Below are 24,924 nucleotides of genomic sequence, written 5' to 3' on the forward strand. Positions count from 1 at the left end.
CAGAGGTCCATCAAAGCTAATCCAAAAAACCTATGTAAAAATAACTATTCTTGCTGTATTTTTTGCAAATCATCAGGCCAAGGATAAAGCTAAAGTCTATTTTGCAAACCACTCAGTCCTATGATGATTTTTTAACAAAAATGAGGACTGGAGAGAGAGAAATCATGTTTCAAAACGTATCATATATTTTTCATTAAATTCTAAACTCACTACTTGTTTTTAAGTTTTCACTTACATTTTAGGCTAACCCTACTTGTTCCTGTGAACCAACCAGCAGTCTCCAGCTGCAGCTCAGAAAGAACAAAAGGGACGGGTAATGTAGAAATCTGGATCAATATTCTAGTTCTGAGCAATTATCCTGCAAATCCTGCCTGGCAATTGGAATAAATAAGATACCCATCACTTGGAGATTTCCTTTTTGGGAAAGTAAGACCAAGAAAGCTAACCAAAGCCAATTACCATGCACCCAAATCTTAGTAAGCATAACTATAGCTACCAGTTATCTGGGTGTCTCACAAGACATCCTTTCCGTCCCTTGTTGGAGGAGGACTCAGTTCCACAGTTTTAACTTAGCATTCGGCTTATGGTAAGAGTCCATGCAACCCCCTCAAGACAAATTTTTATCCCAGACTCAATTCGAAGCTTTGGGTCAAAGCCCTGGGATAGAAAAATGGATCTGAGGGATCCAGAGGCAGAGAATAATGGAAGTCAAAAGTTACAGCACAGATGAGCGTGTGTGGCTGATTAAGCCAACCCCAAGCTTCCTGTTTCATGGATAAAGGTCACATTAATACCCATGGCATAAATGAGGTATAGGGAACTCCAAAGCTACTGACAGTTGGGGGGATAGAGGCATAGGTGAGAGTGGATAATTCCTATTCTCTAGGCCCCTGTTTCATGGGTGAAAGCCACTTTGGCACTCATGGCGGCACCTGCCAAGGTCACTGTGACTTGGGGATGCAAGGAAGGAACAGGGAAAGAGGACGCTCTTCCCTCTCTCCCTCATGTACCCCGGGTACCTGCTAGAAAGAGAAGAAAACCAGGCATGCCAGCTCTCCTCGTTCTACATGGGTAGCCATTCATCTTTAGTCTGTACTCCTTTCAAATGCATCCTGAATCCTTGGGACTCCTTTAAAAGGTGCCCTCTTTTTTCCTTTCTTCTCCTCTGTCCTCTCTTCACTGATAGGTAATTGTGTCTCTGTACTATGGGACAGTCCCCTCAGATGCATCCTTCAAACGAGAAAGAGTTAATTTCCCAAACCTTAAACTAGTTGGCTTAGGATTGGGCTCAGGGGAAGGGAACACAGAAACCCAACATGCTGGCAAAAGGGTAAAGTTTTTTTTTTTTTTTTGCTAGTTGAGTGTTTGGCCTCCCTCTCCCTGTGCAAACTGGTAAAAGGCCTTGGAGTTTTTGAGCTGTCCTTATCCCTCCTCTTGTTTCATTTTGATACACATTTTCTAATAACAGGGTTTGTCTGTTCTTGCCTTCAGGCCATCGAACTCCAAACGGTCATGCAACTGCAGACTCTGACAATGGCCCCTTCTCCTGGGAACCCTTACATTGGCCTCTGAGGGAACTCTGACTTCCGTTTCCCCAAAACAGCACCCCCTGTGAGCAGGAAGAAGTTAAGATCGGTTTTTGCCCTTATCCTTAATCTAACAGCAATTAGATGTACTTCTTTAGAGGGAGGAATGAGACAGCCACGTGGGAGGGGATCCTTGGAGAAACTCCAACCACTCTGCCCATTGAGGTTGGAGGGCAGCCTTCCCTGACCACTCTGTGTAATAAAATAACCTCTTCTCCCTCACATATATAAAATTACCAAACATAGCTAATAAAATACAGGATTCCCAGTTACATGTGAATATCAGATAAATAAAAATATTTTTAGTGCAAGTATGTCCCATGCAATATTTGGAACATACTTATACTAAAAAGTAGTTTATTGTTTAAACTTCAAAGTTAACTGGGCATCCTGTATTTTACCTGGTAAACTTAGTCAGATGGCCACACTCTGTGAGGCCAGATATGATGGTAGCTTGGACTAGAGCCTGGCCCCTCTTCTTCCTGTGTGGAAACTGGGATTCAATTGGCCTGGTGGGAAGTGCTCTAGCAGGGACTCTGGCCTAGCGAGAGTTCCTGTTTCCCTGTTTCCTTCCTTTTCACCCAATAAAACCCTGTCTTACTCACTATTCAAATTGTCTGTGAGCCTGAATTTTCATGGCCATGGGACAAAGAACTCCATCTTTAGCTGAACTAAGGAAAAGTCCTGCAACATTAATACATACTGTATAATTCCATTTATACAAAATTCTAGAGATTATACAACGAATCTTTGTCAGTGTAGTGGCTACTGTGGTGAAATGTTAGCTAGGAACACGTACACAGAAGGCTTCTGGGGTTTTGAGAATGTATATTTAGGTCTGAGTAGTAGTTACAACGGTATAAATCTATCTGTAGAAATTCACTGCACTGTGCACTAAGATTTGTCAACTTTGGTGTGTGTAATATCTCAACAAAAGGAGGAAAATAGCATCTCTGTGAGAAAATATTTTAAGCTAAAAATGACTCTTGAAAAACTCAAAAAAATTCCATTCTTATCATATTTTTATAATGACTATGAGTGACTATGTAACCATAATAAATAAGATTAAATTACTCACAATGTTCGCAGGGAAGCCCCAGTAGGTGATTAGCAAAACAAGTCTCAAGATAGTAATGAGAAGAAGGTATACTGGCCTATTGCCAAGTTGGAAACAGCATATATCTTATTTAAATTCTTCTGAGGCCTTAGTGAATATGTGATGATTTCAAAGTAATAAACCATGACTTTGAAATGAATGGAATTCAACATTTCTAACAACATTTATGAAAGTCTACACTAAAAGTCTTTATGAAAATCAAATGCCATTTCATATCTTTAGCATACGTGCTTTGTGGTGAAAAACTGAAAAAGTTAAAATTAAATGTTAATTATTTACATGTAAGATTTAAGGCACAATAATCTGAATACATGAATATTATGGATTCATTGCACGAAAATGGCAAGGCAGTGGAAATAGCTATCACAAGGTGGGTATATTCATTTCTTTAAGTATTAAAATACATATTTTAATATAAAGTAAAGCACACTTTTGAGTAAGTGTGCATGTACCTTGAAGGACTACAGAAAAGACTCAAATATCCAAATATCATGTCAAGTAGACAAAGGCAAAGCACTGTGTCATTTCAAAGGCTCTCTGGACTATTGCAAAAGTAATGACTAAAATTTCACCACAAAAAAAAATTGCACTGCTTTTTCCATTCATCCATCCATGAACACTTAGGTTGTTTCTATGTCTTAGCTTTTGTGAATAATGCTGCAATGATATGGGGGTGCAGATATATCTTCACAAGGTGGGGATTTCATCTCTTTGGATGTAGACCCAAAAGAGAGGTTGCTGGATCATATGATAGTTCTATTTTTTATTTCTTCAGAACCTCCATACTGTTTTCCATAATGGCTATAATCAATCCACATTCCCACCAACAGTGTGCTAGAGTCCTCTTTTCTGCATATCCTTGCCACATTTGTGTTATCTCTTGTCTTTTTGATAATAGCTATCCTTATAGGTATGAGGTAATGTCTCGTCGTGGTTTAATTTGCATTTCCTTTATGATTAGTAATGTTGAGCACTTTTTCATATACCTGTTGGACATTTTTATCTCTTTTTTGTAGAAGTACGTATTTCAATCCTTTGCCCATTTTTAAATCAGATTATTTGTTTTACTGATATTGAGTTTTAAAAATGCTTCATACATTTTGGATATTAACTATCAGATAAGTAGTTTGCAATTATTTTTTCCCAGCCCATAGGTTGTCTTTTCATTTTGTTGATTGTTTCCTTCACTGTGTATAAGTGTTTTAGTTTGATTTAGTCCCATTTATTTACTTCCACTTTTGTAGCCTGAGATTTTCATGTGATATCCAAAAATGATTGCCAAGGTCAATGTTGGGGAACTATTCCCCCCTGATCATTTCTGGGAGTTTTATGGTTTTTGTTATTACATTTAGACATTTTATCCAATGGAATATAATTCAGCCTTAAAAAAAAGAAAATCTTTCCATTTGCCACAGCATAGATAGACCTTAAGGATAGTATGCTAAGTGAAATAAGCCAGACACAGGAGAAAAAATATTGTGTGATCCCACATGTGGAATATTTTTTAAAAGAGCTTAAATACACAGAGACAGAGAATAAAACAGCATTTATCACTGGTGTGAGGAGGGTAGGAAATGGAGAAATACACTTTAAAGGATACAAAATAGCAGATATGTAGGATAAATGTATCTAGAGATGGAATGTGCAACATAAGGACTAAGAAAATACAATAAAATTGTATTGCCTTTGAGATTTTCATTTAATAAGATTTAGCCACTCGTTACAAAAATAAGTAACTATGTGAGATGATAGGTATGTTATTCTGTTCACTACAAAAGTCATTTAATTATATCCATCCCATAATATGCTATAGACCTCAAATATACACCATAAAATTTATTTTTAAAATGTCTATACTTTTTTAAAAAGATGCACTGCTTAGAAAACCTTAATCAACAGATCTTTTTCAAAAGCAAATGCAAATGTTTTTAACAAATTCATACTAAGATGTTAATAACTATCAGCCCCACTTTCCTCCTGATTTAGCTTGAAGGACCTGGGTAAATTACAGAGTTGGTGGGGGGTACTGAAAAGAGTCAAAGGGGCCCAGCGTGGTGGCTCATGCCTATAATCCCAGCACTTTGGGAGGCCAAGGTGGGCGGATCATTTGAGGTCAGGAGTTCAAGACCAGCCTGACCAACATGATGAAACCCCATCTCTACTGAAAATACAAAAAATTAGCCAGGTGTGGTGGCACATTTCTGTAGTCCCTCTACCTGGGAGGCAGAGGCGGAGGTCGTAGTGAGCCGAGATCACGCCACTGCACTCCAGTTTGGGTGACAGAGCGAGACTCAGTCAAGAAAGAAAGAAAAGAAAGAAAGAAAGAAAAGAAAGAAAGAAAGAAAGAAAGAAAGAGAAAGAAAGAAAGAAAGAAAGAAAGAAAGAAAGAAAGAAAGAAAGAAAGAAAGAAAGAAAGAAAGAAAGAAAGAAAGAAAGGAAGAAAGGAAGAAAGAAAGAAAGGAAGAAAGGAAGAAAGGAAGAAAGGAAGAAAGGAAGAAAGGAAGAAAGGAAGAAAGGAAGAAAAGAAAGGAAGAAAGGAGCCAAAGGAAGGTAGCTAGATCATATTTGGGTATATCATTATTTTATCTAGATTACCTACAAAGAAAATACATACTTTAAAAAAGATGTTTACCCATTCTCGTTCCAAAAATTAGAATCCTGAGCACCTAAGAACAAGTCATCCAAGAGGAGTTAAGATCACAGAGCCAGCCACTCAATGGTGGAGTAGAAACAAAACACAAGTTTCCCATAACTAACTTCTCCCCCCTCTGTATTGAACATTGCTTCTTAAATACATATTTTAAACAAAACAATAGCATACCTAAGAAATTATCTTCATTGTTTAGTAGAAATGCATTATGCTCCCACCCTCAAACGTGTGCTTAAACACACACACACACGCACACACAGAGAAAATCACTTTTCCCCTTAATCTCTCTGTGTTATCCTACTGGTTTGACCTCCTATTGTACTGCTAGGCATTCTAATCTTAAGATCACATCCCATCTTTTGTTAAACATTTTTCCTCTCATTGGTGTAATACTTCTTTTTTTTTTTTTTTCCCCCTGAGATGAAGTCTTGCTCTGTCACCCAGGCTGGAGTGCAGTGGTGTGATCTCAGCTCACTGCAACCTCCGCCTCCTGGGTTCAAGCGATTCTCCTGCCTCAGCCTCCCAAGTAGCTGGGATTACAGGCGCCTGCCATCATGCGTGGCTAATCTTTATATTTTTAGTAGAGACAGGGTTTCACCATATTGGCCAGGCTGGTCTTGACCTCCTGACCTCAGGCAATCTGCCTGCCTCGGCCTCCCAAAGTGCTGGGATTACATGCGTGAGCCACCGAGCCTGGCCCGGTCTGATGCTTTCTATACCCATTCATATAAATCTTCAGTTTAATACAGTATTCACCAAAGGTATGTTGAAATCCCTCTTTTCCACTTTTTTTTATTATTCCCTGAAAGTATGTTGAATTCCTTTTTTCTCCTCTCAAATGGCTAAGAAGCTCAGACCAGCTAAAATCCAATCTTTTAATGTTTTGTTTTTTCAAATGATTTAATACCTAAAAGATCTGTGTATATTGCTGATACTCAGACTGAAAATGGACTAGTTGCTCTCTGGACACAGAGGCTTCTGGCCTTAGGAAAAGCCAGGGGATAAGGTAATTCCTTGGGTACTACAAAAACAAAAGGGAAAATCAAAGTTATAGTCATCATACAAAATAAACATAAACATGTTCTGTTATCCTCTTTGCAGTTTAGTGAGGGTTCCTGTATTACTTACACTATTAATATACCAGTTTACTGATTGCAGGGAAAGAAAACATAATTTGTCTGGTCAAGATATAATTTATATTTTAACTTTGCTAAAATGCACATATCTCCACACATCTGTACTTTAATAACAATGCATTATGAATAATACAATACGACAATATTCAATTAACTGTGAAATAAGGCTTCCAAGAGGTAATGAGGGGCATACATTCAGAAGCCTGCCTGTCCACCTGATATCCGGGAAGGGTCTACAGGGCAAAGGTTGAACATCTTCCAAGAGGTTTCACAGGACAGGATTTATTGCTTTGGCGAATTTACCAGAGTCCAAGGTCTAGCCTTTGACCATGCAGGCTTAGAAATCAGATTTTGACAACACAGAAAGTACAGATGCATTTCTCAGGAGCCATGTACCCTCACACCTCCTCCCCCTCATTCACTTGACTCCAGTCTCCCGGTTTTTCTTGCTGTTTCTCCCACATGCCAAGCATGCCCCTGCCTCAGAGCCTGAGGACCAAGTGACTGCTTCCCAGGTGTTCATGTGCCTTGCCCTCACACTGCCTTCATGCCTCTGCTTAAATGCCCAATTCTTCCAAAGGAAAATACCTAGTTAGAAGCTATATTATTAATTTAATCATTGTGAAGCTTTCCTCCACTTTCAAAATTTAGGAGTTACAAAGTACATTTGTCAATGAAGGATTTTTACATGGTACCAATGTTGAACACAAGAATTTCTTAAAAACACAAAATACAATTCTCTATATAACAGCATACATTTTACTCTGAGTTTAAGCGTGAAGTGTTTGCCAACTAGTAAAAGCCACATTTTGGAATAATAGGTTTTTTTCCTTGTAATTCTTTGTAATTAATAGAAAACTACCTTAGAATGGTTTATGTGAATAGTTACAGGCCTAAATTTAAATTTATAATCAAGTCAATCTGGACACTTAAACTGAAGATTTATCATAATGAAAAGAAAATGTGTTACTTAAAAGGCATTCTGTCATTTTCATTTATTTAGCCTGTTTTTTTTTTTAACTCTGGTTTTCTGTTTCTTATTGCTTTTTATGACGATATAGTACTTTTGCCTTAGAACAGATTAAAGAAAATAGATGAAACTTTAATTATTTGATACATAGTCTTCTATATTAGAGGAAAGAGTTTTACGCAACTAATTAAAATAAGTTTTGAGATTTTCTAGCATTGTATATATTTTAACACAATTCTCTTCCCCACCTTCTTTTGACAAGTAACTGAGCTGAAACTGTCACATTCAAATGGAAGTTCATTTGCAGTAGGAAAACAAACAAATATACCTTATCCCGTGATCTCAATATAATAGGAAAATTGATGAAAGAATATGAAATGACTGAATTCCTAATACCTTCAAAATTTTAAAATTCAAGTTATTATTGAATCTCTCCATATTACTCTTAAATTCTGTCTCAACTGGGACAATTCCAGGTAATTATTAAACATACCGAAGTGTTAAGGTAAAGCAATTAAAAGGCCCAATCTATCTGTCATATATTTAGGTTTAATAGTAAACTGTTGACAACTTCACAGACTCCAACACTGAAACCCTAGCCTCTCTCTCAGATTTGTTATATTTTATTTTTAGATGTAATCACTTCCCTCCGGTAAATGGTTAGTGACCACACGCGCAGGTCTGCACATGAGGAAACTAAAAAGGGAACCTTGCACTGTGAATCAGATACACAAGACACAAGAAGGGTCTCCTTCCAGGCCATGCCCAGTGTGTCATATTCTTCAATAATCCCTTTGACAGTGCTGTGCTGACATTTTCAATTAATGCAAACGATACTTGAAGTTAAGCAATTTCCATCACACGTTCAGTATGTGTTGCTTTACGAACACCCTCTATCAAATGGCATGATAAAAATAACATAATTTTTTTCTTTTATTAATTTCCCTTAATGCTTCATGTTAAGTGAATCTTGTTAGAGTTCAGATTAATTTTGAATTCATACTGTTGGGAAAATCATGCAGAAAGATTAATTCAGCAAAGTAAATTGGATAAGAATATATGCATTTTGGTAGTCCTACACATCATGTAACCTGATTAAAGAGTTGAGATACTAGAGCTACAAAAGCAAACATTCAGGGGAATCCCAAGATGGGGAACTGTTAGTTATACAAGATGATTACGTTCTAGACATCTGCTGTATAATACCGTGTTTATAATTAACAGTACTGTGTTATACACTTAAACATTTGTTAAGAGGGCAGACCTCATGTTAAGTGTTCTTATCACAATTTTAAAAAGTTACTAAAGGTAAACAATAAAATAAAATAACAACAAAAAAAGGAACCTTGGCATAAAATGGTGCATAAAATGCAAGGTAACCAAATCAGGTGAAAGGAAAAAAAGAAAACCAAAATGTCTGTTAATTATCTCAAAGGTAAGTGTTTCTCTAAGAGTTTTCCTCAGATAATCCTGCATTATATTCATCTGTGGAACTTGTTAAAGATGTAAATTACTGAATCCCACCCCAGTATGACCTGCAAAATGGGGATATGTGAGAGGAGGACTCAGGAATCAAATACGTAAGGTGATTCTTTTTCACACTAAAATTGGAGAACTGTTTATTTAGGTCCTTCAAATCCTTGCTATCATCAAGAACATTTACTACCCACTAGCATGTGCCTAAAAACTGTCCCTATTTAACCAAAGATTAATTCTTCCTTCTAACTAAAAAAGTCCTGTCATCTCAGATTAAATTGTGAAGCACATTACCTGCTATATTTCTTTACAAAAAGAGACTCAGAAATTCCGAAGAGTAGAAATAGTATCAGAATAAACTCCGCTGCCCTATGCATCTCTTTTCCTTTTTTACATATTGTAGTTGCCATGAGTCATAGCTGATTAATTTCTCACTGAAGAAAGAAAGTGTTTCCCCCCACAAATTGTATGACAGTCACAGGATGTCTTTTGTACAATAACAGAATATTTAAACTTTCATGTGGATTATTTTAGGAAATGCACCTTCTGCCAAATAATAAAAAATCATAATGACTTACATAACACTCTGAAAGATTATGATGTGTTAGATCTTTATGAGTAATTGTATTTTATGTGTGTCTCAAACTCAAAAGTCTCTACTAGAGTGGGTTTATACTTGTTTAGCAAAAATTATTGAAAAAATATTCAAAAGAATAGGCACAATAATACAGTCTCAGAATACATAATCATATGTGATTATCATCAGAATACATTATATGTGATTTTTTTTGCATAGGAAAGATGAAGTTTCTCTTTCCCTAGCAAATGCCTTCTCCAATGTGTCTAATTCAACCTTGTAATATGAATTACATTTAGCTAAGTAACTTATACACACTCAATGTTCAAGAAAGGTCTTCCAAATTAACCACATAATCAATTTCAAAAAGCAGAGGTGAAGGTAAATATTTCAAATTTCCCTTAAGCCTTTTGGAAATATTTATGAAAAGACTGATAAATTTAATTGCAAATACTGTCTATTTAGTTAAAAAGTGCTCTAAAGATCTGTCAACCTTTTGTTTGCCTCATCTAAGATACTACAAAATGAACATATAATTAAACTACATTTCCTTTTATACCTCCTATCCAATTTTTCACTTTTACCTAATTAAGATTAGATATGTCCTTGTTAATCCTAATTAGTAATGAGTTTCCATACTTATAACTTGCATAATTATTGAAAAAGAAAGGGAAAGATATATAATGTCATATATACACACACAGAGGCACACATGAATGTATGTATACTTGTAAATAATGAAGACGAAAGGAAGACATAGACTAATATACTATGCATATGAAAAAAAATGAGGTAATTTTAAGAATTCCTAATGTACATCATGGGAAGATCAATGGAAGAAAGCAATGAATTGTAATTCATTCTGTTATAGTAGATTCATCTATGGCCTTTTCAATCTTAACAAGATTTGTTTTAATGATTTAAAGGCTATAAATAACATTTGGTGATTAGGCAAAGAGTTGGCCTGGATACCTGTCTTGTCCCTAATGGTCACGGAAGTGGAAGCAGGAAGCAGGAACACTGACATCCAAAGCCAAAGTTTCCAAGGGCCAGTGAGTCTCATTGTGCCTTGAAACCATGTGAACAAGTGGCCACAGATCTGCAACAACAACAACAACAACAAAAATCTGAATCAAGTTTATTGTATGCAGCTCCTTTCAACATCTCCAGAAAATCTTACCAAAGCAAAAACAATCAATTTTACATCACATATCATCATATAACAAGATATATGATTATATATGCAACTGTGTATCTCAATATCTTAATCCGTATAACAGCTCTGAAAAGATGTTCGGATTAGTTTCTAGTTAGTTATTGATGTCGATACAGCTTCTTATCAGCTAAATTTTCTCTGCTTTTAAATTTTTTTAAGCAACTACGCTTACAGTGACACTTTTTTATTTTTAAAAATTGTGGTCAAATACACATAATATAAAATTTACATTCATAACCATTTTTAAATACACAGTTCAGTGGAATTAAATAAATTCATACTGCTGTGCAACCATCCATCTGCAGAACATTTTTCATTTTGCAAAACTGAAACTCTGTGCTCATTAAAAAAAAATTTCCCATTTTCCTCTCCCCTAACTCCCAGCAGCCTACATTCTACTTTCTTTCTCTATGAATTTGAGTAATCTAGGTACTTCATATAAGTGGAATCATTCAGTATTTGTATCTGTGTGACTTTATTTCACTTAACATATGTACTAAAGGTTCATCATGTTGTACATTGTGTCAGAACTTCCTCCTCTTTTAAAGCTGAATAATATTTCATTGTATGTATATACCACATTTGTTCATCTATTCATCCATCAATGGACATTTGGGTTGCTCCCATCTTTTGGCTATTGTGAATAATACTGCTATGAACATAGATATACAAATACCTGTTTGAGTCCCTGTTTTCAATTCTTTTGGGTATACACCCAGAATCAGAAGTAGAATTGCTAACAATACAATAATTCTATTTTTAATTTTCTGAGAAACCAGACTACTGTTTTCTATAACAGCTGCACCATTTTCATTCTCCCTAACAATGCACAAGGGCTCCAATTTCTCCATATCCTAGATAATGCTTGCTATTTTCTCTCTCTCTCTCTCTCTCTATATATATATATATAGGCTGGGCGCGGTGGTTCACGCCTGTAATCCCAGCACTTTGGGAGGCAAAGGCGGGCAGATCATGAGGTCAAGAGATTGAGAACATCCTGGCCAACATAGTGAAACCCCTTCTCTACTAAACATATAAAAAATTAGTCAGGTATGGTGACAGGCGCCTGTAGTCCCAGCTACTTGGGAGGCTGAGGCAGGAGAATCGCTTGAACCCGGGAGGCGGAGGTTGCAGTGAGCTGAGATCACACCACTGCACTCCAGCCTCGGCGACAGAGCGAGACTCCATCTCAAAAACAAACAAACAAACAAACAAACAAACAAAAATATATATATATATAAAAAATAAAATTACTATCCTAATGGGTGTCAGATGGTATCTCACTGTGGATATGATTTGCATCTCCCTAAGTATTAGTGATGTTGAACATCCTTTCAGGTGCTTACCAATCATTTATATATCTTCTTTGGAGACATGTCTATTCAACTCCTTGGCCCTTTGCCTTTTTTTTTCTGAGACAGAGTTTTGCTCTGTAGCCCTGGCTGGAGTGTAGTGCCGTGATCTCGGCTCACTGCAACCTCCACTTCCAGGGTCTCGATTCAAGCAATTCTCCTGCCTCAGTCTCTCGAGTAGCTGGGATTACAGGCATGTGCCACCGTGCCCAGCTAATTTTTGTATTTTCATTAGAGATTGGGCCAGGCTGGTCCTGAACTCCTGACCTCGTGATCTGCCCACCTTGGTCTCCCAAAGTGCTGGGATTACAGGCATAAGCCACCGTGCCCAGCCTCCTTTGCCCCTTTTTTTAATCCAGTTGTTTGTTTTAAGTTGCCTATGCTTTTTGCATTGTATAATAGACAATGATTCACATTATTAAAATATAATTTTATTATTCACAAGTCTGTTTTTTCTTCTGAATAATAGTTTTACATATTTTGGCTTAATTGATGTCATGTTTTCTATAAACTTAACTATGTTGTTATTGGATTGAATAACCACTCTTACTGAAGTGATTACTGCACATGTGAAAAGTAATCTTGCCTTATGTCTATAAAGAAAAAATGAATACATGTAATGCCTACCTCACCTGAGCCTGCTATTGACATTATATTTAATGTTAATGTATTACCTCCAATAATTGTTTGTCTTTCTGAATGTATACTTCTATTCCTTTGGTACTGAAATAAAAGATTTAGTCAATAGAACCCCTGTAATGGAAAACTTAAACATCATTTAAATTAATTTTTTTAGTGAGGCAACTAATGCGGAAATAAATTGCAAGCAAAAATATAATGGCTCCCTCCGTGTATTTGGTAATTGCAGTGTTATTAAAATAGCTATTCTAAGAGGTCCAAATATGCAAATAAATGCTATATCACTTACATGCATCGTTCAAAGTTTAATCAAGAGTCAAATATAAAAGAATTCATTATACCAGTGTCTAAATTCTATCGCTAGACAGTCTTTAGAAAAAAACTAAAGCCACCATCTTCTTTGTGTGTGCCAAATAAGACCAGCATTTTAAAATTAATTCAAGATTTCAGATCTTTCTGGATGAATAGCTAGAAGCAGCAATTGCAATATTAAAACTGTACGTGTAGTTCTAAATATCAAACAGCTGGTTTTAAGCCTTATTTCTTTTGAATTCTCTCATCTAGATATAGTCTCAATCCTCATATGATTTTGCAAAGTTATCCTAGCTATTATTTCAAATCAGTTGGTAGCTGTTAAAGAAATTAATTCTATTTCAAAGGAATGAACTCATAAATAGTGATCTGATTTTTAGAGAAATCCATGGTTATATTTTTAACCAAAAGTGATTTCTATCAGTTGATAAATTAGTCGTTTGGCACAGTGGTGACAATCATGGCTTCATGTCTGGACTCTGCTAGTTGTGGAGAAGCTATGTACCTTCTCTAAGCCTTAATTTATTCATCTTCAAATTGGAAATAATACTAGGAATAAATTATTTAATGCATGTGTATTATATGGGGCCTTAACCTAGTCAATATTCAAAAGGTACCTGAAATTATAATTGTTTGCTTTACATATTAATAAACAATAATTGGAAAAATTTAGTTACACCTGTCTCTTCAGCTTAAGGTTGACACTGATATTTGGACAATGGAGAAGCATCAAAGCAGGCTAGAAATTTATGTTCACTGAAACTTTGGTCCCTGGTACAACAGCAAAGAACCAGAGGGCTACAAAGCTATAAGCATATGAATTCGATCTTGACATCTCCTAATTACTTCCTTGAGCCACTTAGCTTCTATCTCATTTATCCAAAGTATTTGCAGAATATAAGATTTATGGTCAGTTAACTAAATGTTCTAGTTACTGAAGAATTGCCATTCTACTATCCTGAAATGTATCTCACCAAGTTCAGCAGGAACTTAAAAGAAGAATCCTTTTCTCTTCCCTTCTTCAATTCTTAGTGGCACTTCCAGTAGCCGACTATTCTTTCCTTCCTGAAACCCTCTTTTATTGGCCTCCCTGATTTGACACTCTCTGGGATTTCCTTGTAAATATTCTCAGACCTTTCTTCTATCTGATGTCTTAATATTGGGATCTGTGAGCCCTCCTGTCCTCTCTTTATAATGTCTCCTTAGGTGATGTCACCATTCTCTTGACTTTAAATATTATCTGTAAGATGATTAATCTAAAATTTACATCTTCCATCCAGTCCTCTTCACTGAACTTTAGGCTGTGTATCCAGTTGCCTATTCAAAATTCCCTCTTAGATGTCACACAGATATCTGTAACTTAATACATCCAAATAAACTCCTGATTTCCAACCACAACTTGTTCTTCTCATGCTCTTCCCAGTCTCAGTAATTACTACCCATTAAAATGCTCAAACCAGAAATCCAAGGACCCCATTGATTCTTCTGTCTTCTTTATCCCCATCTCCTACTTCCAAACCATCAACAAGTCATGTCAAGGGTTACCCCAAACACATCTCACATCCACTTATTTCTCTTATTTCTCTGCCACTACCTTAGTTCAGATCACCCTGGTCTAGACCCCTCAACCGCTTCCTAACTGGTTTCCTCCATCCATTACTGAATTCTGAACACAATTATTCTGTACATAGCAGTAGAGAACTTTTCTTGAAATGAAAGTTGGATCATGTCACTTCCTTGCTTCAAACCTTTTAATGGTTTCCCATTGTACTTTGAATGTAGTCCAAAATCTGTTCTACAGTCTAGAAGTCCCAAATAACTGGGCCCCTATCCATGTCTCCAGCCTCATTTGGTACCATTCTTTCCAGTGATGTCATGTATGTGAAATTGTCAGGCTGTTTTCAACCTCAAGGCTTTTGTGTATGCTGTTTCCTCATCCTGGAACATTCTGTGTCTTGTTCATCCTTCAGTTTTCAATTTAAATGTTACTATGTGGAAAAGCCCTTACCTGACCAAGAAGCACATTAGTCTCTAGCTTAGACATTATTTTTTCTGTATACATATGTTTATTGCTCCCCACTCAACTCTAAGTTTCATGAGAGCAGGTGCTATATCTGTCTTGTCCATCACTATATCCCAGGTGCCTTGCACAGTACTTGGAAAATCAGAGACTCAATAAATGTTTGTTGAATTTTTAAAAAGTAAGAGACTGCCAATTTACAAATCTTGAGATACAGTGAAATATACTTATTTTGGAATCTGTAGTGATCATTCAATATTTAAAAATAATTCTTAAGGCATTACAAGATCTTATAATCTTTCAAGGGTCATTATCATGAATATTATTTCTCTTTGCACATTTCTTTTTTTTTTTTTTTTTGAGACGGAGTCTTGCACTGTTGCCCAGGCTGGAGTGCAGTGGCATGATCTCAGCTCACTGCAAGCTCCGCCTCCTGGGTTCACGCCATTCTCCTGCCTCAGCCTCCCGAGGAGCTGGGACTACAGGCACCCGCCACCACGTCCAGCTAATTTTTTGTATTTTTAGTAGAGATGGGGTTTCACCGTGTTAGCCAGGATGGTCTTGATCTCTTGACCTCATGATCTGCCTGCCTCGGCCTCCCAAAGTGCTGGGATTACAGGCGTGAGCCACCGCGCTGGCCTCTCTTTGCACATTTCTAAAATGTGTTCACTATTTGAGGGTTCTATTGCTCCATTACTGATAAAATGGAAGTGTAGACCACTCAGCTAGAAACATTTGAAAAACTTTTCATCAAGGTCTCACAATAAATCCTTGTATGTGTTTTAAAAACAAATTGTTCAGATCTTAAACCTTGCTGGAGGCACTAGCAGGTTGACCTCAACAAAACTGACAAGGGCAAAGTTTCCCTTGGGTCTTTCTGAACCTCTCTTTTTCCTGACCAGAAACCTCTCACCATTCCCAGACACCTGCTGTTCTCAGGCTGCTTCTTGATGCTCTAAACACACCTCTGGTACCTTCCCTGGATTTCTAAATTATTGGCTTTGTCCACAACCTCCTTCCTCATCAAAACTTGCCACGTTTCCTTCCTGTCCCCGCAGGTCCCAGCTAGGTGATTATCAAGACAGATTTACAAATGAATCAAAGCCAATGTTATCACACTTTAATGTGTTGCTCCTCCCAGATAAAAGTTAAGCTATAATATAGATCTTTAATGTTTTCTCAATGGAGTGGCTAATGAAGAACCTCAAGCTAATATATGTGGATCCTGAGGTTTCTTAAGGCCCTCAATTTTTTTTCTCAAACTTGTCCAAAGACGGCTCACAATACATGTTAAGAAGGCTAAGGAGAATATTAGTGCTATGATTTGAATGTGTTGCCCAAATTTCATGTGTTAGAAACTTAATCCCCAATGTCACAGTATTAAGAGGTTATCATGAGGGTGGGTCTGTTATAAAAGCCAGTTTGGCTCTCAGTGTGCATCTCCTGCCTTCTGCCATGTTATGACACAGCACAAAGGCCCCCACCAGATACAGCTGCCTGGTCTTGAACTGTTCAGCCTCCAGAACTGTGAGCCAAAATAAACCTCTTTTATTTGTAAGTTACCCAGTCTTAGGTATTGTGTTATTGCAACAGAAAATGAACTAAGACAATTGGTCACATATGGTCTCATTTTCTGAAGTAGAATTTATTTTATATATTATATTTTATTTTAATACTAATAGTAACTAGAGAGGCAGCCACCCAAAACATTAACAGGGTGCAGGGCAAGAGGTCTGTGTACCATATGTTTAAATATTTGAAAATGAAAATAAAGCTAATAACACTGATAAAAAATATGTTTTCTCATTTTACTTCAGCAAATACCTTCATAAAGTCTTGAAAGCCCATGTCAAGTTAGAATGTAACAGAGCAGGTGATATGGGATGAGTCAGCCTCTGGCCTGAACCAAAGTTCATCCCTCATTTTTTTTCATTCTTGGGTCCATCTGCAGCTTGAAAGGCCTCACACACACTTATGTAAATATGCCAGTAAGTCAAAGCTCTGTCCACAATGCCTGCAAACAGCTACCTCTTGACCATTCCTTGGGCCTAGGAGTGTTTACACCTGTGGTCTTTCCCTGGGAAGATGGACCCAAGGACAGAGTCTGTTGGACTCTGCAGGGGGTTAAGGGTCATTTTTTTTTCTGGGAATATCAGGATCTTGGCTATCCAGAGACCGGTCTAGAAGCTCAGGTTTTAGGTGGGCAGATCCCCTCAGGTCTGTAAACTCCTAACCCTGAGAGCAGGTGCACATCCAGAGCAAGACTATAGTTGGGTGTTCTAAAATGTAGGGTCCAGAGCAAGCCTAATGTTGGTACTGAAGACAGGTATCAGATCCCATACTACAGAAAAAAAACACTAAAGCTCATAGAATAATCTCAAAGCCTGGGATTCAAGTCCAAGACTGCCTGACTAAAATGCTTTTACTGTTATACCTTAATGTTTTCTCTCAGGATGTGGGACAGACATATCACATTCCTATATGCATTCTCTTAAATTTTCAGTTATTTCTGTCAAGATTCTGGCCAGACCCCAGAGAGTTTTCCAGTGCTACAAAGCACCAAAGTCACAATGGTGAGTGTGCCCAGCACTGGCAGTCTTGAGTAGACAACACTGATGGAGCCTATAAAGCCTTAAAATCATTCAGACAGCCCTCCCTGTAATACATTTCTTACGGCAACAAAGAGAGAATAAATGGCTGAAGGCCTAGCCCTAACCTCTACCCCATCCCATTATTCTCACCATCGTTTGTCATATGGAATAATTTTGGGTACCAGTTGGGTAAGTGAATTTTTAAAAGCCATTGTCCCTTCAACTTCCTTAATCAAGCTCTTGAAATCATTAAGGCACCTATCCAAACCAAGTATATTTGAATAAGGATTTAGATTTTTTTAAGTTCTTATTAATCTTTATTTGTACATAGAGAACACAAAATGAATAGAGAGGGACATTAGGAAACCTTAATCATTACTCATTACCATTAATCATAGGCATTAGGAAACCTCATCCTATCAATAGATATTCTATTGATACCTATTGATATCCTATTAATACCTGGCCTATAGATATCCTATTGATACCTATTGATAGGATGAGGTTTCCACTATGTAACAATCACTGGGGATAAACCAGTGAGCCAAATAGGGAAAGTCCATTGTGGCAGTCTGGTCACAGAGCTCAAAAATAAACAAACATCATGTTTTCTTTGAGAGAGAGACACTAAGAAGTAAAACAAAAACAAAAACAAAAACAAAACCCATCACTAAGAATAACATGTAGGGCCGGACATGGTGGCTCACACCTATAATCCCAGCACTTTGGGAGGCCAAGGCAGGCAGATTGCCTGATGTCAGGCGTTCAAGACAAGTCTGGCCAATATGGCGAAACCCCGTCTCTACCAAAAATACAAAAGTTAGCCAGGCGTGGTGACAGGCACCTGTAGTCCCAGCTACTTGGGAGGCTGAGGTAGGAGAATCGCTTGAACCCGGGAGGCGGAGGTTGCAGTGAGCTGAGATCACAGCACTGCACTCTAGCCTGGGTGACAAAGTAAGACTCTGTCTCAAAAAAAAGAAAAAAAAGATGGGCTTGCTAAATAGATGGTCAGGAGCCTCTCAGCACCAGCTTTTGAGTGAGCCAAATCAAATCTGCCTGTGAATCATTAATATTTTTACTGTTATGCCATCTAACTATTTAAAGTGTTCTTTGTACATCTTTGAAACTTGGTGTTAGGTAAAAAAGGTCAGAGTGTTAAAGCCAACACCAAAATAGAAAATAATATGTAAAGGACACATGAAAAAAGAGAGAAAGAGGAGGAAATAGAAAGAGAATACTTATTTGCTTTACATAGGTTGTTACATTTAATGTACACGGCATCTCAACTCTCAAAAAAGTAGATGTAATTTGTTCAATGACAAATAACTTATGTTTTCAGAGCATTTATTACGAAGGGAAATAATGCGTGACTGTGTAGGAGGTTGATTTTTAAATCGAAACTTCTTGACCACCATCCAGTATGCCTATACATACATAACTCCACCAGGAAAATCTGGTCATACTGTTATGAAGTGACACATTGTGTAAATAAGCAAAAACAACAGGTGTTACACATCTGTTCTTTCACCAATCTTTAGAATCTATCTTTAGTGAAGCTATAGTAGGGTCTGTAAACTATTAGAGAAAACTAGCTGAAGAGCCAAGCCTACAGAATAAAAAATTCAAGCCAATAATCAGGTAAAATATCCCTAAGAGTTTAGGACTAGGTCTGGCATTATTTCATAGTTTTATCAGTGGCTGGAGTAATGAAATTGAAGTAAATGTGCAGATGTCTTTTGCAATTTAGGCAAAGTTTCTACCCTCATTATATTCTACAGAAACCTCATGACCTACACATTTTAATTACAGGCATCATCATTAACTTAGGAACTCAAGTTAAAAATTTCAAAATCATCTTCCATTTATTTACCCCCTCCCCATATCAAATCTCTGTCAAAGTCTATCAAATTTACTTGTAAATGTCTTTTGAATCCCTACCAACTTTCTCATCCTCACTGAAACTGCCTTAGTTCACATTTTTACCATTCCTAATCTGGAAAACTGCAGTAGACTCCTAACTGGATTCCTGTCCTCTGTCTTGTTTCCTTTATTTTCACCTCCTAACTTCTCAAGAATTCTATTTCTAAAACAAAGATCTAGTCACTTAACTGCCCTGCTATAAGTTTTCTGGTGGCTCTTCATTGCCCACTCCAAAGCGAGGCACGCAAGGCTCTTTTACAGTGGGGTCTTAATTCATCTGTCCAACCACCTGTCTGGCTACCTCTTTCCAAATACCCTTCGCCATCAAATTATTAACGATTCACAGGTTTCTGCACATGCTTTTTTGGCTGCTGGAAAGTCCTTCCAATCCTCTCCAATCTGGAAAACACTTACTCTGCCTTCAATGTGTAGCTCAAATGCCATGTCCTCTGTGAAGTCTGTGAGAATCATACCAGGAAGAGTTCACTACCCACTGTCCTGTGATCCAACAGAGCTCAATACCCACTTATGCTTCTGCACACTTTATACTGCACTGCTGTAACTCCTTTGCATTCTGTCTCTTTCCTATCTTGCACATCTTGGAGGAAACAGATTGTATTTTATTTATCTGTGTCTTCTTTAAACTTGACATTTAGTAGGTATTCATGTGATCAATCTGTAGAATGATACGGTCTAAGGCAATACATTTGGACTAAAAATAAACAAATGAAAGGTTGGGAACCACTAAGTGATATAGACAGGTATGGGCTTAACATCTGTAGCATGATGTGCATGAAGAAAAGAATGATGGAGAAATAGAGTACAAATTACTAAAAGAAAGCTCAGTGAACATAATTTCAGTTACTCAGTGGGACAAAAAATAGTACTATTGAAGTTGCTCTCTGCCTCCACAGAAAGCATACTCCCTAGTTCCCAATGTTTGTACTATGAAATATGTCCAACTCTGTCACGTTTCCTCTGTTTTGTTATTTCTTCTATTACTTCCAAACTAGTGTCTAAATCCAGAGGGTCTCAAACCTGGGACTTCCTTTGAGCACACTTAACCTATTCTCTCCCTTCTCATCAACTTGTCTGTTTTACCCACTGACTTCTCTGAACTATGATTTGTTTCCATCAACTTTTCCAGGACCATTCTCAATTTCAACCATCACAACTGACCTACATTTTTTTTTTTTTTTTTTTTGAGACGGGAGTCTTGCTCTGTGGCCTAGACTGGAGTGCAGTGGCGCAATCTCAGCTCACTGCAAGCTCCGCCTCCTGGATTCACGCCATTCTCCTGCCTCAACCTCCCAAGTAGCTGGGACTACAGGCACCCACCACTACGCCCGGCTAATTTTTTGTATTTTTAGTAAAGATGGGGTTTCACTGTGTTAGCCAGGATGGTCTCGATCTCCTGACCTTGTGATCCACCCACCTCGGCCTCCCAAAGTGCTGGGATTACAGGCGTGAGCCACCACGCCCAGCCCCCATTTTTTTCTGATTACAATTCTCTTGCTCTGTTGTTTTCCACATATATAATATCATCTTAAGTTAATATATAAAGTATGGACATATTTTCAAATTCATAAATTTTTCCTATTTCTTTTTTCAATTTGAAGGGCTCTACTAGTTTTCTGATCGAATAATCTTATGCTTTCACAATTCCTTTTGATTTCTCTTAAAGAGAGGAGGTCAGAAATCCTTTGCGCTTCATAACATATGCATAGATAACAGAGGCCTAATAGTCCACTCTGCATTCATCATCTTTCTATCAAATTTAATATGCAACTTGCTCACCTGATTATTTTATTATTGGCTTACAAAATAACACCCTAAAAAGTCCGTTGCTTCTTAGCCTCTCCTTTCCAATCTCTCCTTGGCAGGTGCTATCTGCTCTACCCATCTCAGATTTCACCCCTGCTTGGATTCTCTGTCTTACAAGGCACATGACTGTTTGCTCCCACCTCTAAGCCTTCACGCATGCAATTCCTTCTGGCTGGAATGCCCTCCCTGCTGGATCTCTTCTGCTAAGCAAGTTACTCTCTGCCTGTTTAAGATGTACATCCTCAATGTGGCCTGCCTCAGATGACTCAACTCTGGTCCTATTCATTCTGGGTTTTTTTTTTTTTTTTTTCAGCATCTTTTCAGGGTTATATATTAGCATCTCTATAGCCCTGCTTCCTTACATTTCCGTTTATTTTTCATTCTTCACTTGAATTTTCATTTGTGATGCCACTTAGTCACACTACCATGGTTTCTAACTTCATATCTTCTTCCGCCTCTAGAACCATTGACTCTGTGTACCCACATTGGCATTTCTGCCTGCTGGAGAAAATAAACTAAAATTGCAGCAAGAGAGATTAAACTGGAGGACCAGAAAGTAGACGGAAATTTTCCATTTTTGGAAAATACCATCAGCTCCCATCTGTTTTGGATGGTTTTCTAGGATGAGAATGATTCAGATATAGAGATGATGTCCCAATTGTGATAATAATCACATTTGGGTTTCTTTCACCTTTTTGCTCTTTCTTGGACCTGTCCATTTCAGTTTCAGGTTCACTTTCTTGCTCTTTTGCCACGCTGTCTCTCTCTTTTCCCAGGAAACTCCACTTAGGTCCCTTACCACTTAGAGAGCTCAGGTAGGACAAAACGTAATGGAAGCACCTGCCAGTTACTTTCTCCATTTTCTACCCCCTAGAGAGAGCATAAACTTTCTACCTCTGGGGGTCACCCTCCTCTTTTTCATCCTGAAGAGATATTCCTACACAAAAACCCTGTCAGCCCTCCACAGGAAGGGGCATTTATGCATGTTTTTCACCACTGGAATACCTAAATATCTCAGCTTTGCAGGCCCATATCAAAGATCTCTCTACTTAGAGAGGGTCCTGCAAGTTTCCCACCAGTCAACAACAAGGAGATGCTAAGACAACACATACGAGCAGGGGCCTTTTTCTTTCTTTTTTTCCCTTTAGTCTCCTAAAGAATTATCGTGGTGTTTGATTTGGGCAGAGGGGGAGGCGTCGGTGTTCTCTCTTTTTTTGGGGGGGGTAGGTGGTTGAAAATAGGTATTGGAGTGCTTTTGTTTCATCTCCTCCATTAACAGGCAGATGTAAATTCCCCTAGAGCAGAGCGATTATCCTCACATCTTAATCCTCCTCAGACTTATCCAAGCATAAGATGGGACTGAGTCGTCTTGGAATTAGGGGCTGAGGGAGGTGGCACAATTTATTTCCCTTACCCTTCCATCTCCCAATCTCAAGTCGTGGCTCATGATCACTCCCTTGCCTCTATTTCCGGATTGTTCTATTGAAACTACTCATTATCAGCATTCTGGGCCCTCCTCATTTTGCTCTGCAGCCCACTGTCCCCTGAGGCTGACAAGGCACGCTGGTCCCCTCTTGCCTCTTCACCTTCTCATCAAATGAAGCTCCTCTGGGGCTCCTAGGTCACTCGCCTGTCCCCCAGCTCCTCTGCCCACCCTTTTTCCGGCTTCCCGCTCCCTCGGTAACCTCTAAGGGGGTTCGCTTACGCGCCCGCCTGCTCTCGGGGAGCTAGCGTGCCCGACGGCGTGCTTGGTTCCGGGCCAACAAACTTCCTCGCGACCCTGCAGCGCCTTAGCTGGGCCGCCCGGCGCCGCCTCCTTGCTCCCGGCCGCGGTGGCGGCGGCGCGGGCGCGCTCTCGGTGGTGGCCGCGGGACTCTGACAGCGGAGGCGGCGGAGGCTGGGGCCGCGTCTTCCTCGCGCGGCGACTGGGACGTTCCCGCGGCGGCGACGGCGGCAGTGGCTGCAGCGAGGACGGCGGGGACGGCGGCGGCGCTCTGGCCGGCCGCGCTGCGCATGCTGCAGGGTAATTAAGGAACACGGCCGAACGCTCCGGGACGTGGCGGGGCTGCAATCCTGGAATCCCCGCCCGCGCCCGCGCTGCTCCCCAGAAGCCTCACTTGGGAGAAATACCCGCATGTGGAGTAGGTAACCCCGGGCCCGAGGGCAGCGCAGCGGAACCCCGCGTCTCTTAGCTTACGCCCCTTAACTGGCTCCCTCGCTTCCAGGGCTAACACCGTCAAAAAAAAAAAAAAAAAAAAAAAGCGCTCTAACGGCATGAATTGATAGTGAGTTTGTTTTGCTCCTTTAACCCCTCATTTTTTTTGTAATGTATTTGATGTCTGTCCCTACCCGCATCAGCAGTGCTCATAGTTCCGCTTCACAGACACACATAGCCAGAAAAACCACCTAGAACTTAAGTGTAGTGCATGAAGCCTGCATCATGTGAACATAGGAACACGAACTACATGATATGTAGCCCATGAGAGTGGCCGTCTCCTGCCAAACGTTTTTGGTCCCGTCCTTAAAGCACCTATGGGAACGTATGCAGGTGTGCATTATGTATCCACCTAAACGTATTTCCATGTGTAGCACAGTTTTTACATTTTCTTGAAAAGCAGATGCACACAGATAATCAGAAACACGAGCAGATGACATAGCCCGGGCATGTGTGAGAGGGCAAGTGCAGGGCCGGTCGCAAAGCCGCGCAGCTTACCTTGAATTCGTGTTTGAGCCCCTCAGAGGCGCAGTCGAGTCCGGACAGGGCTGCGGCACCGCCGAGGAGTGAGCTCCCTGCGAGTGGGGAAGGGGGACGCATCTCTGCCCTTATTAGTCTCTCCCCGTGTGACCCTCCCACTCCGCGAGGACAGAGGACTCTGCAAGAAGGTACTCAGCCAACTCAGGCACAGGTTTTCTTTAATGACAGCAATGTTGCCTTAGAGCTGGGAGTAATGCCTTTCAGGTTTATGCTTTACTAGCAGTTTCACAGATAAAATGACGGTTGGATGCAGATGCCTAGAGTTTCTCACTTCTGATCATGAAGTGTCTTTAGAGTATTATTGTATGTGGCAAACGTTCACAAGTAGGTAATTGGCTTTTTAACGATTGAGCTAAGATATCATTTATGTTTCATTTTTTCACTTTTATGTCAAGAGTTTATATAAAGTTAATTAAGGCAGTCTGCCCACCTTCTCATCACGCTCATATGTAAACGTTTGTGTGGCTTGGGTTTTCTCAGTGTCCAAGAAGTATTTTGTGATTTTAAATACATCTTTCCATGTATTGGTGCTTCCAATCTTGGCTTTTGAACTCTTTGGGGATCCCTTTGAATATGTGAAGGTGTCATTTTCCTGCAGATTTCTGTGTAGGTCCATGTATGTGTGTGTAGAGGGAGAGAATATGTATATGTTTGTAGGCATATGTAGTAGGTTTATATACATATATAGGAGGTATATATGGATATTTGTAGGCATATTTATTTGTAGTTATATATGTATGTGTGTATATATAATTTATATATGTATATATATAAATTTACAAT

At 38.8% G+C, this 24,924-nt stretch overlaps 1 protein-coding gene across 3 annotated transcripts in view; it reads right to left on the reverse strand.

Moving 5' to 3' along the window:
• The window catches only part of LOC105479487 (collagen type XIX alpha 1 chain), a 334,678-nt gene extending 310,301 nt beyond the window's left edge, over positions 1–24,377 (reverse strand). For 2 of the 3 annotated variants that reach the window (XM_011737482.3, XM_011737484.3), the window contains exons 1-2: positions 24,100–24,377; positions 10,485–10,611 (exon numbers count right to left, since the gene is read on the reverse strand). In XM_011737482.3, the coding sequence (XP_011735784.2) occupies positions 10,485–10,611; positions 24,100–24,201 (229 nt within the window). In that variant the 5' untranslated portion in view covers positions 24,202–24,377. Of the gene's footprint in view, positions 1–10,484; positions 10,612–23,091; positions 23,205–24,099 lie in introns of those variants that run through there. The other variant, XM_011737483.3, reaches the window with a different exon arrangement.
• Positions 24,378–24,924: the final 547 nt, after the last annotated feature.

This window comes from Macaca nemestrina, chromosome 5 (genome assembly GCF_043159975.1).
Source record: "Macaca nemestrina isolate mMacNem1 chromosome 5, mMacNem.hap1, whole genome shotgun sequence".
In the NCBI taxonomy this organism is placed as follows: Eukaryota; Metazoa; Chordata; class Mammalia; order Primates; family Cercopithecidae; genus Macaca; species Macaca nemestrina.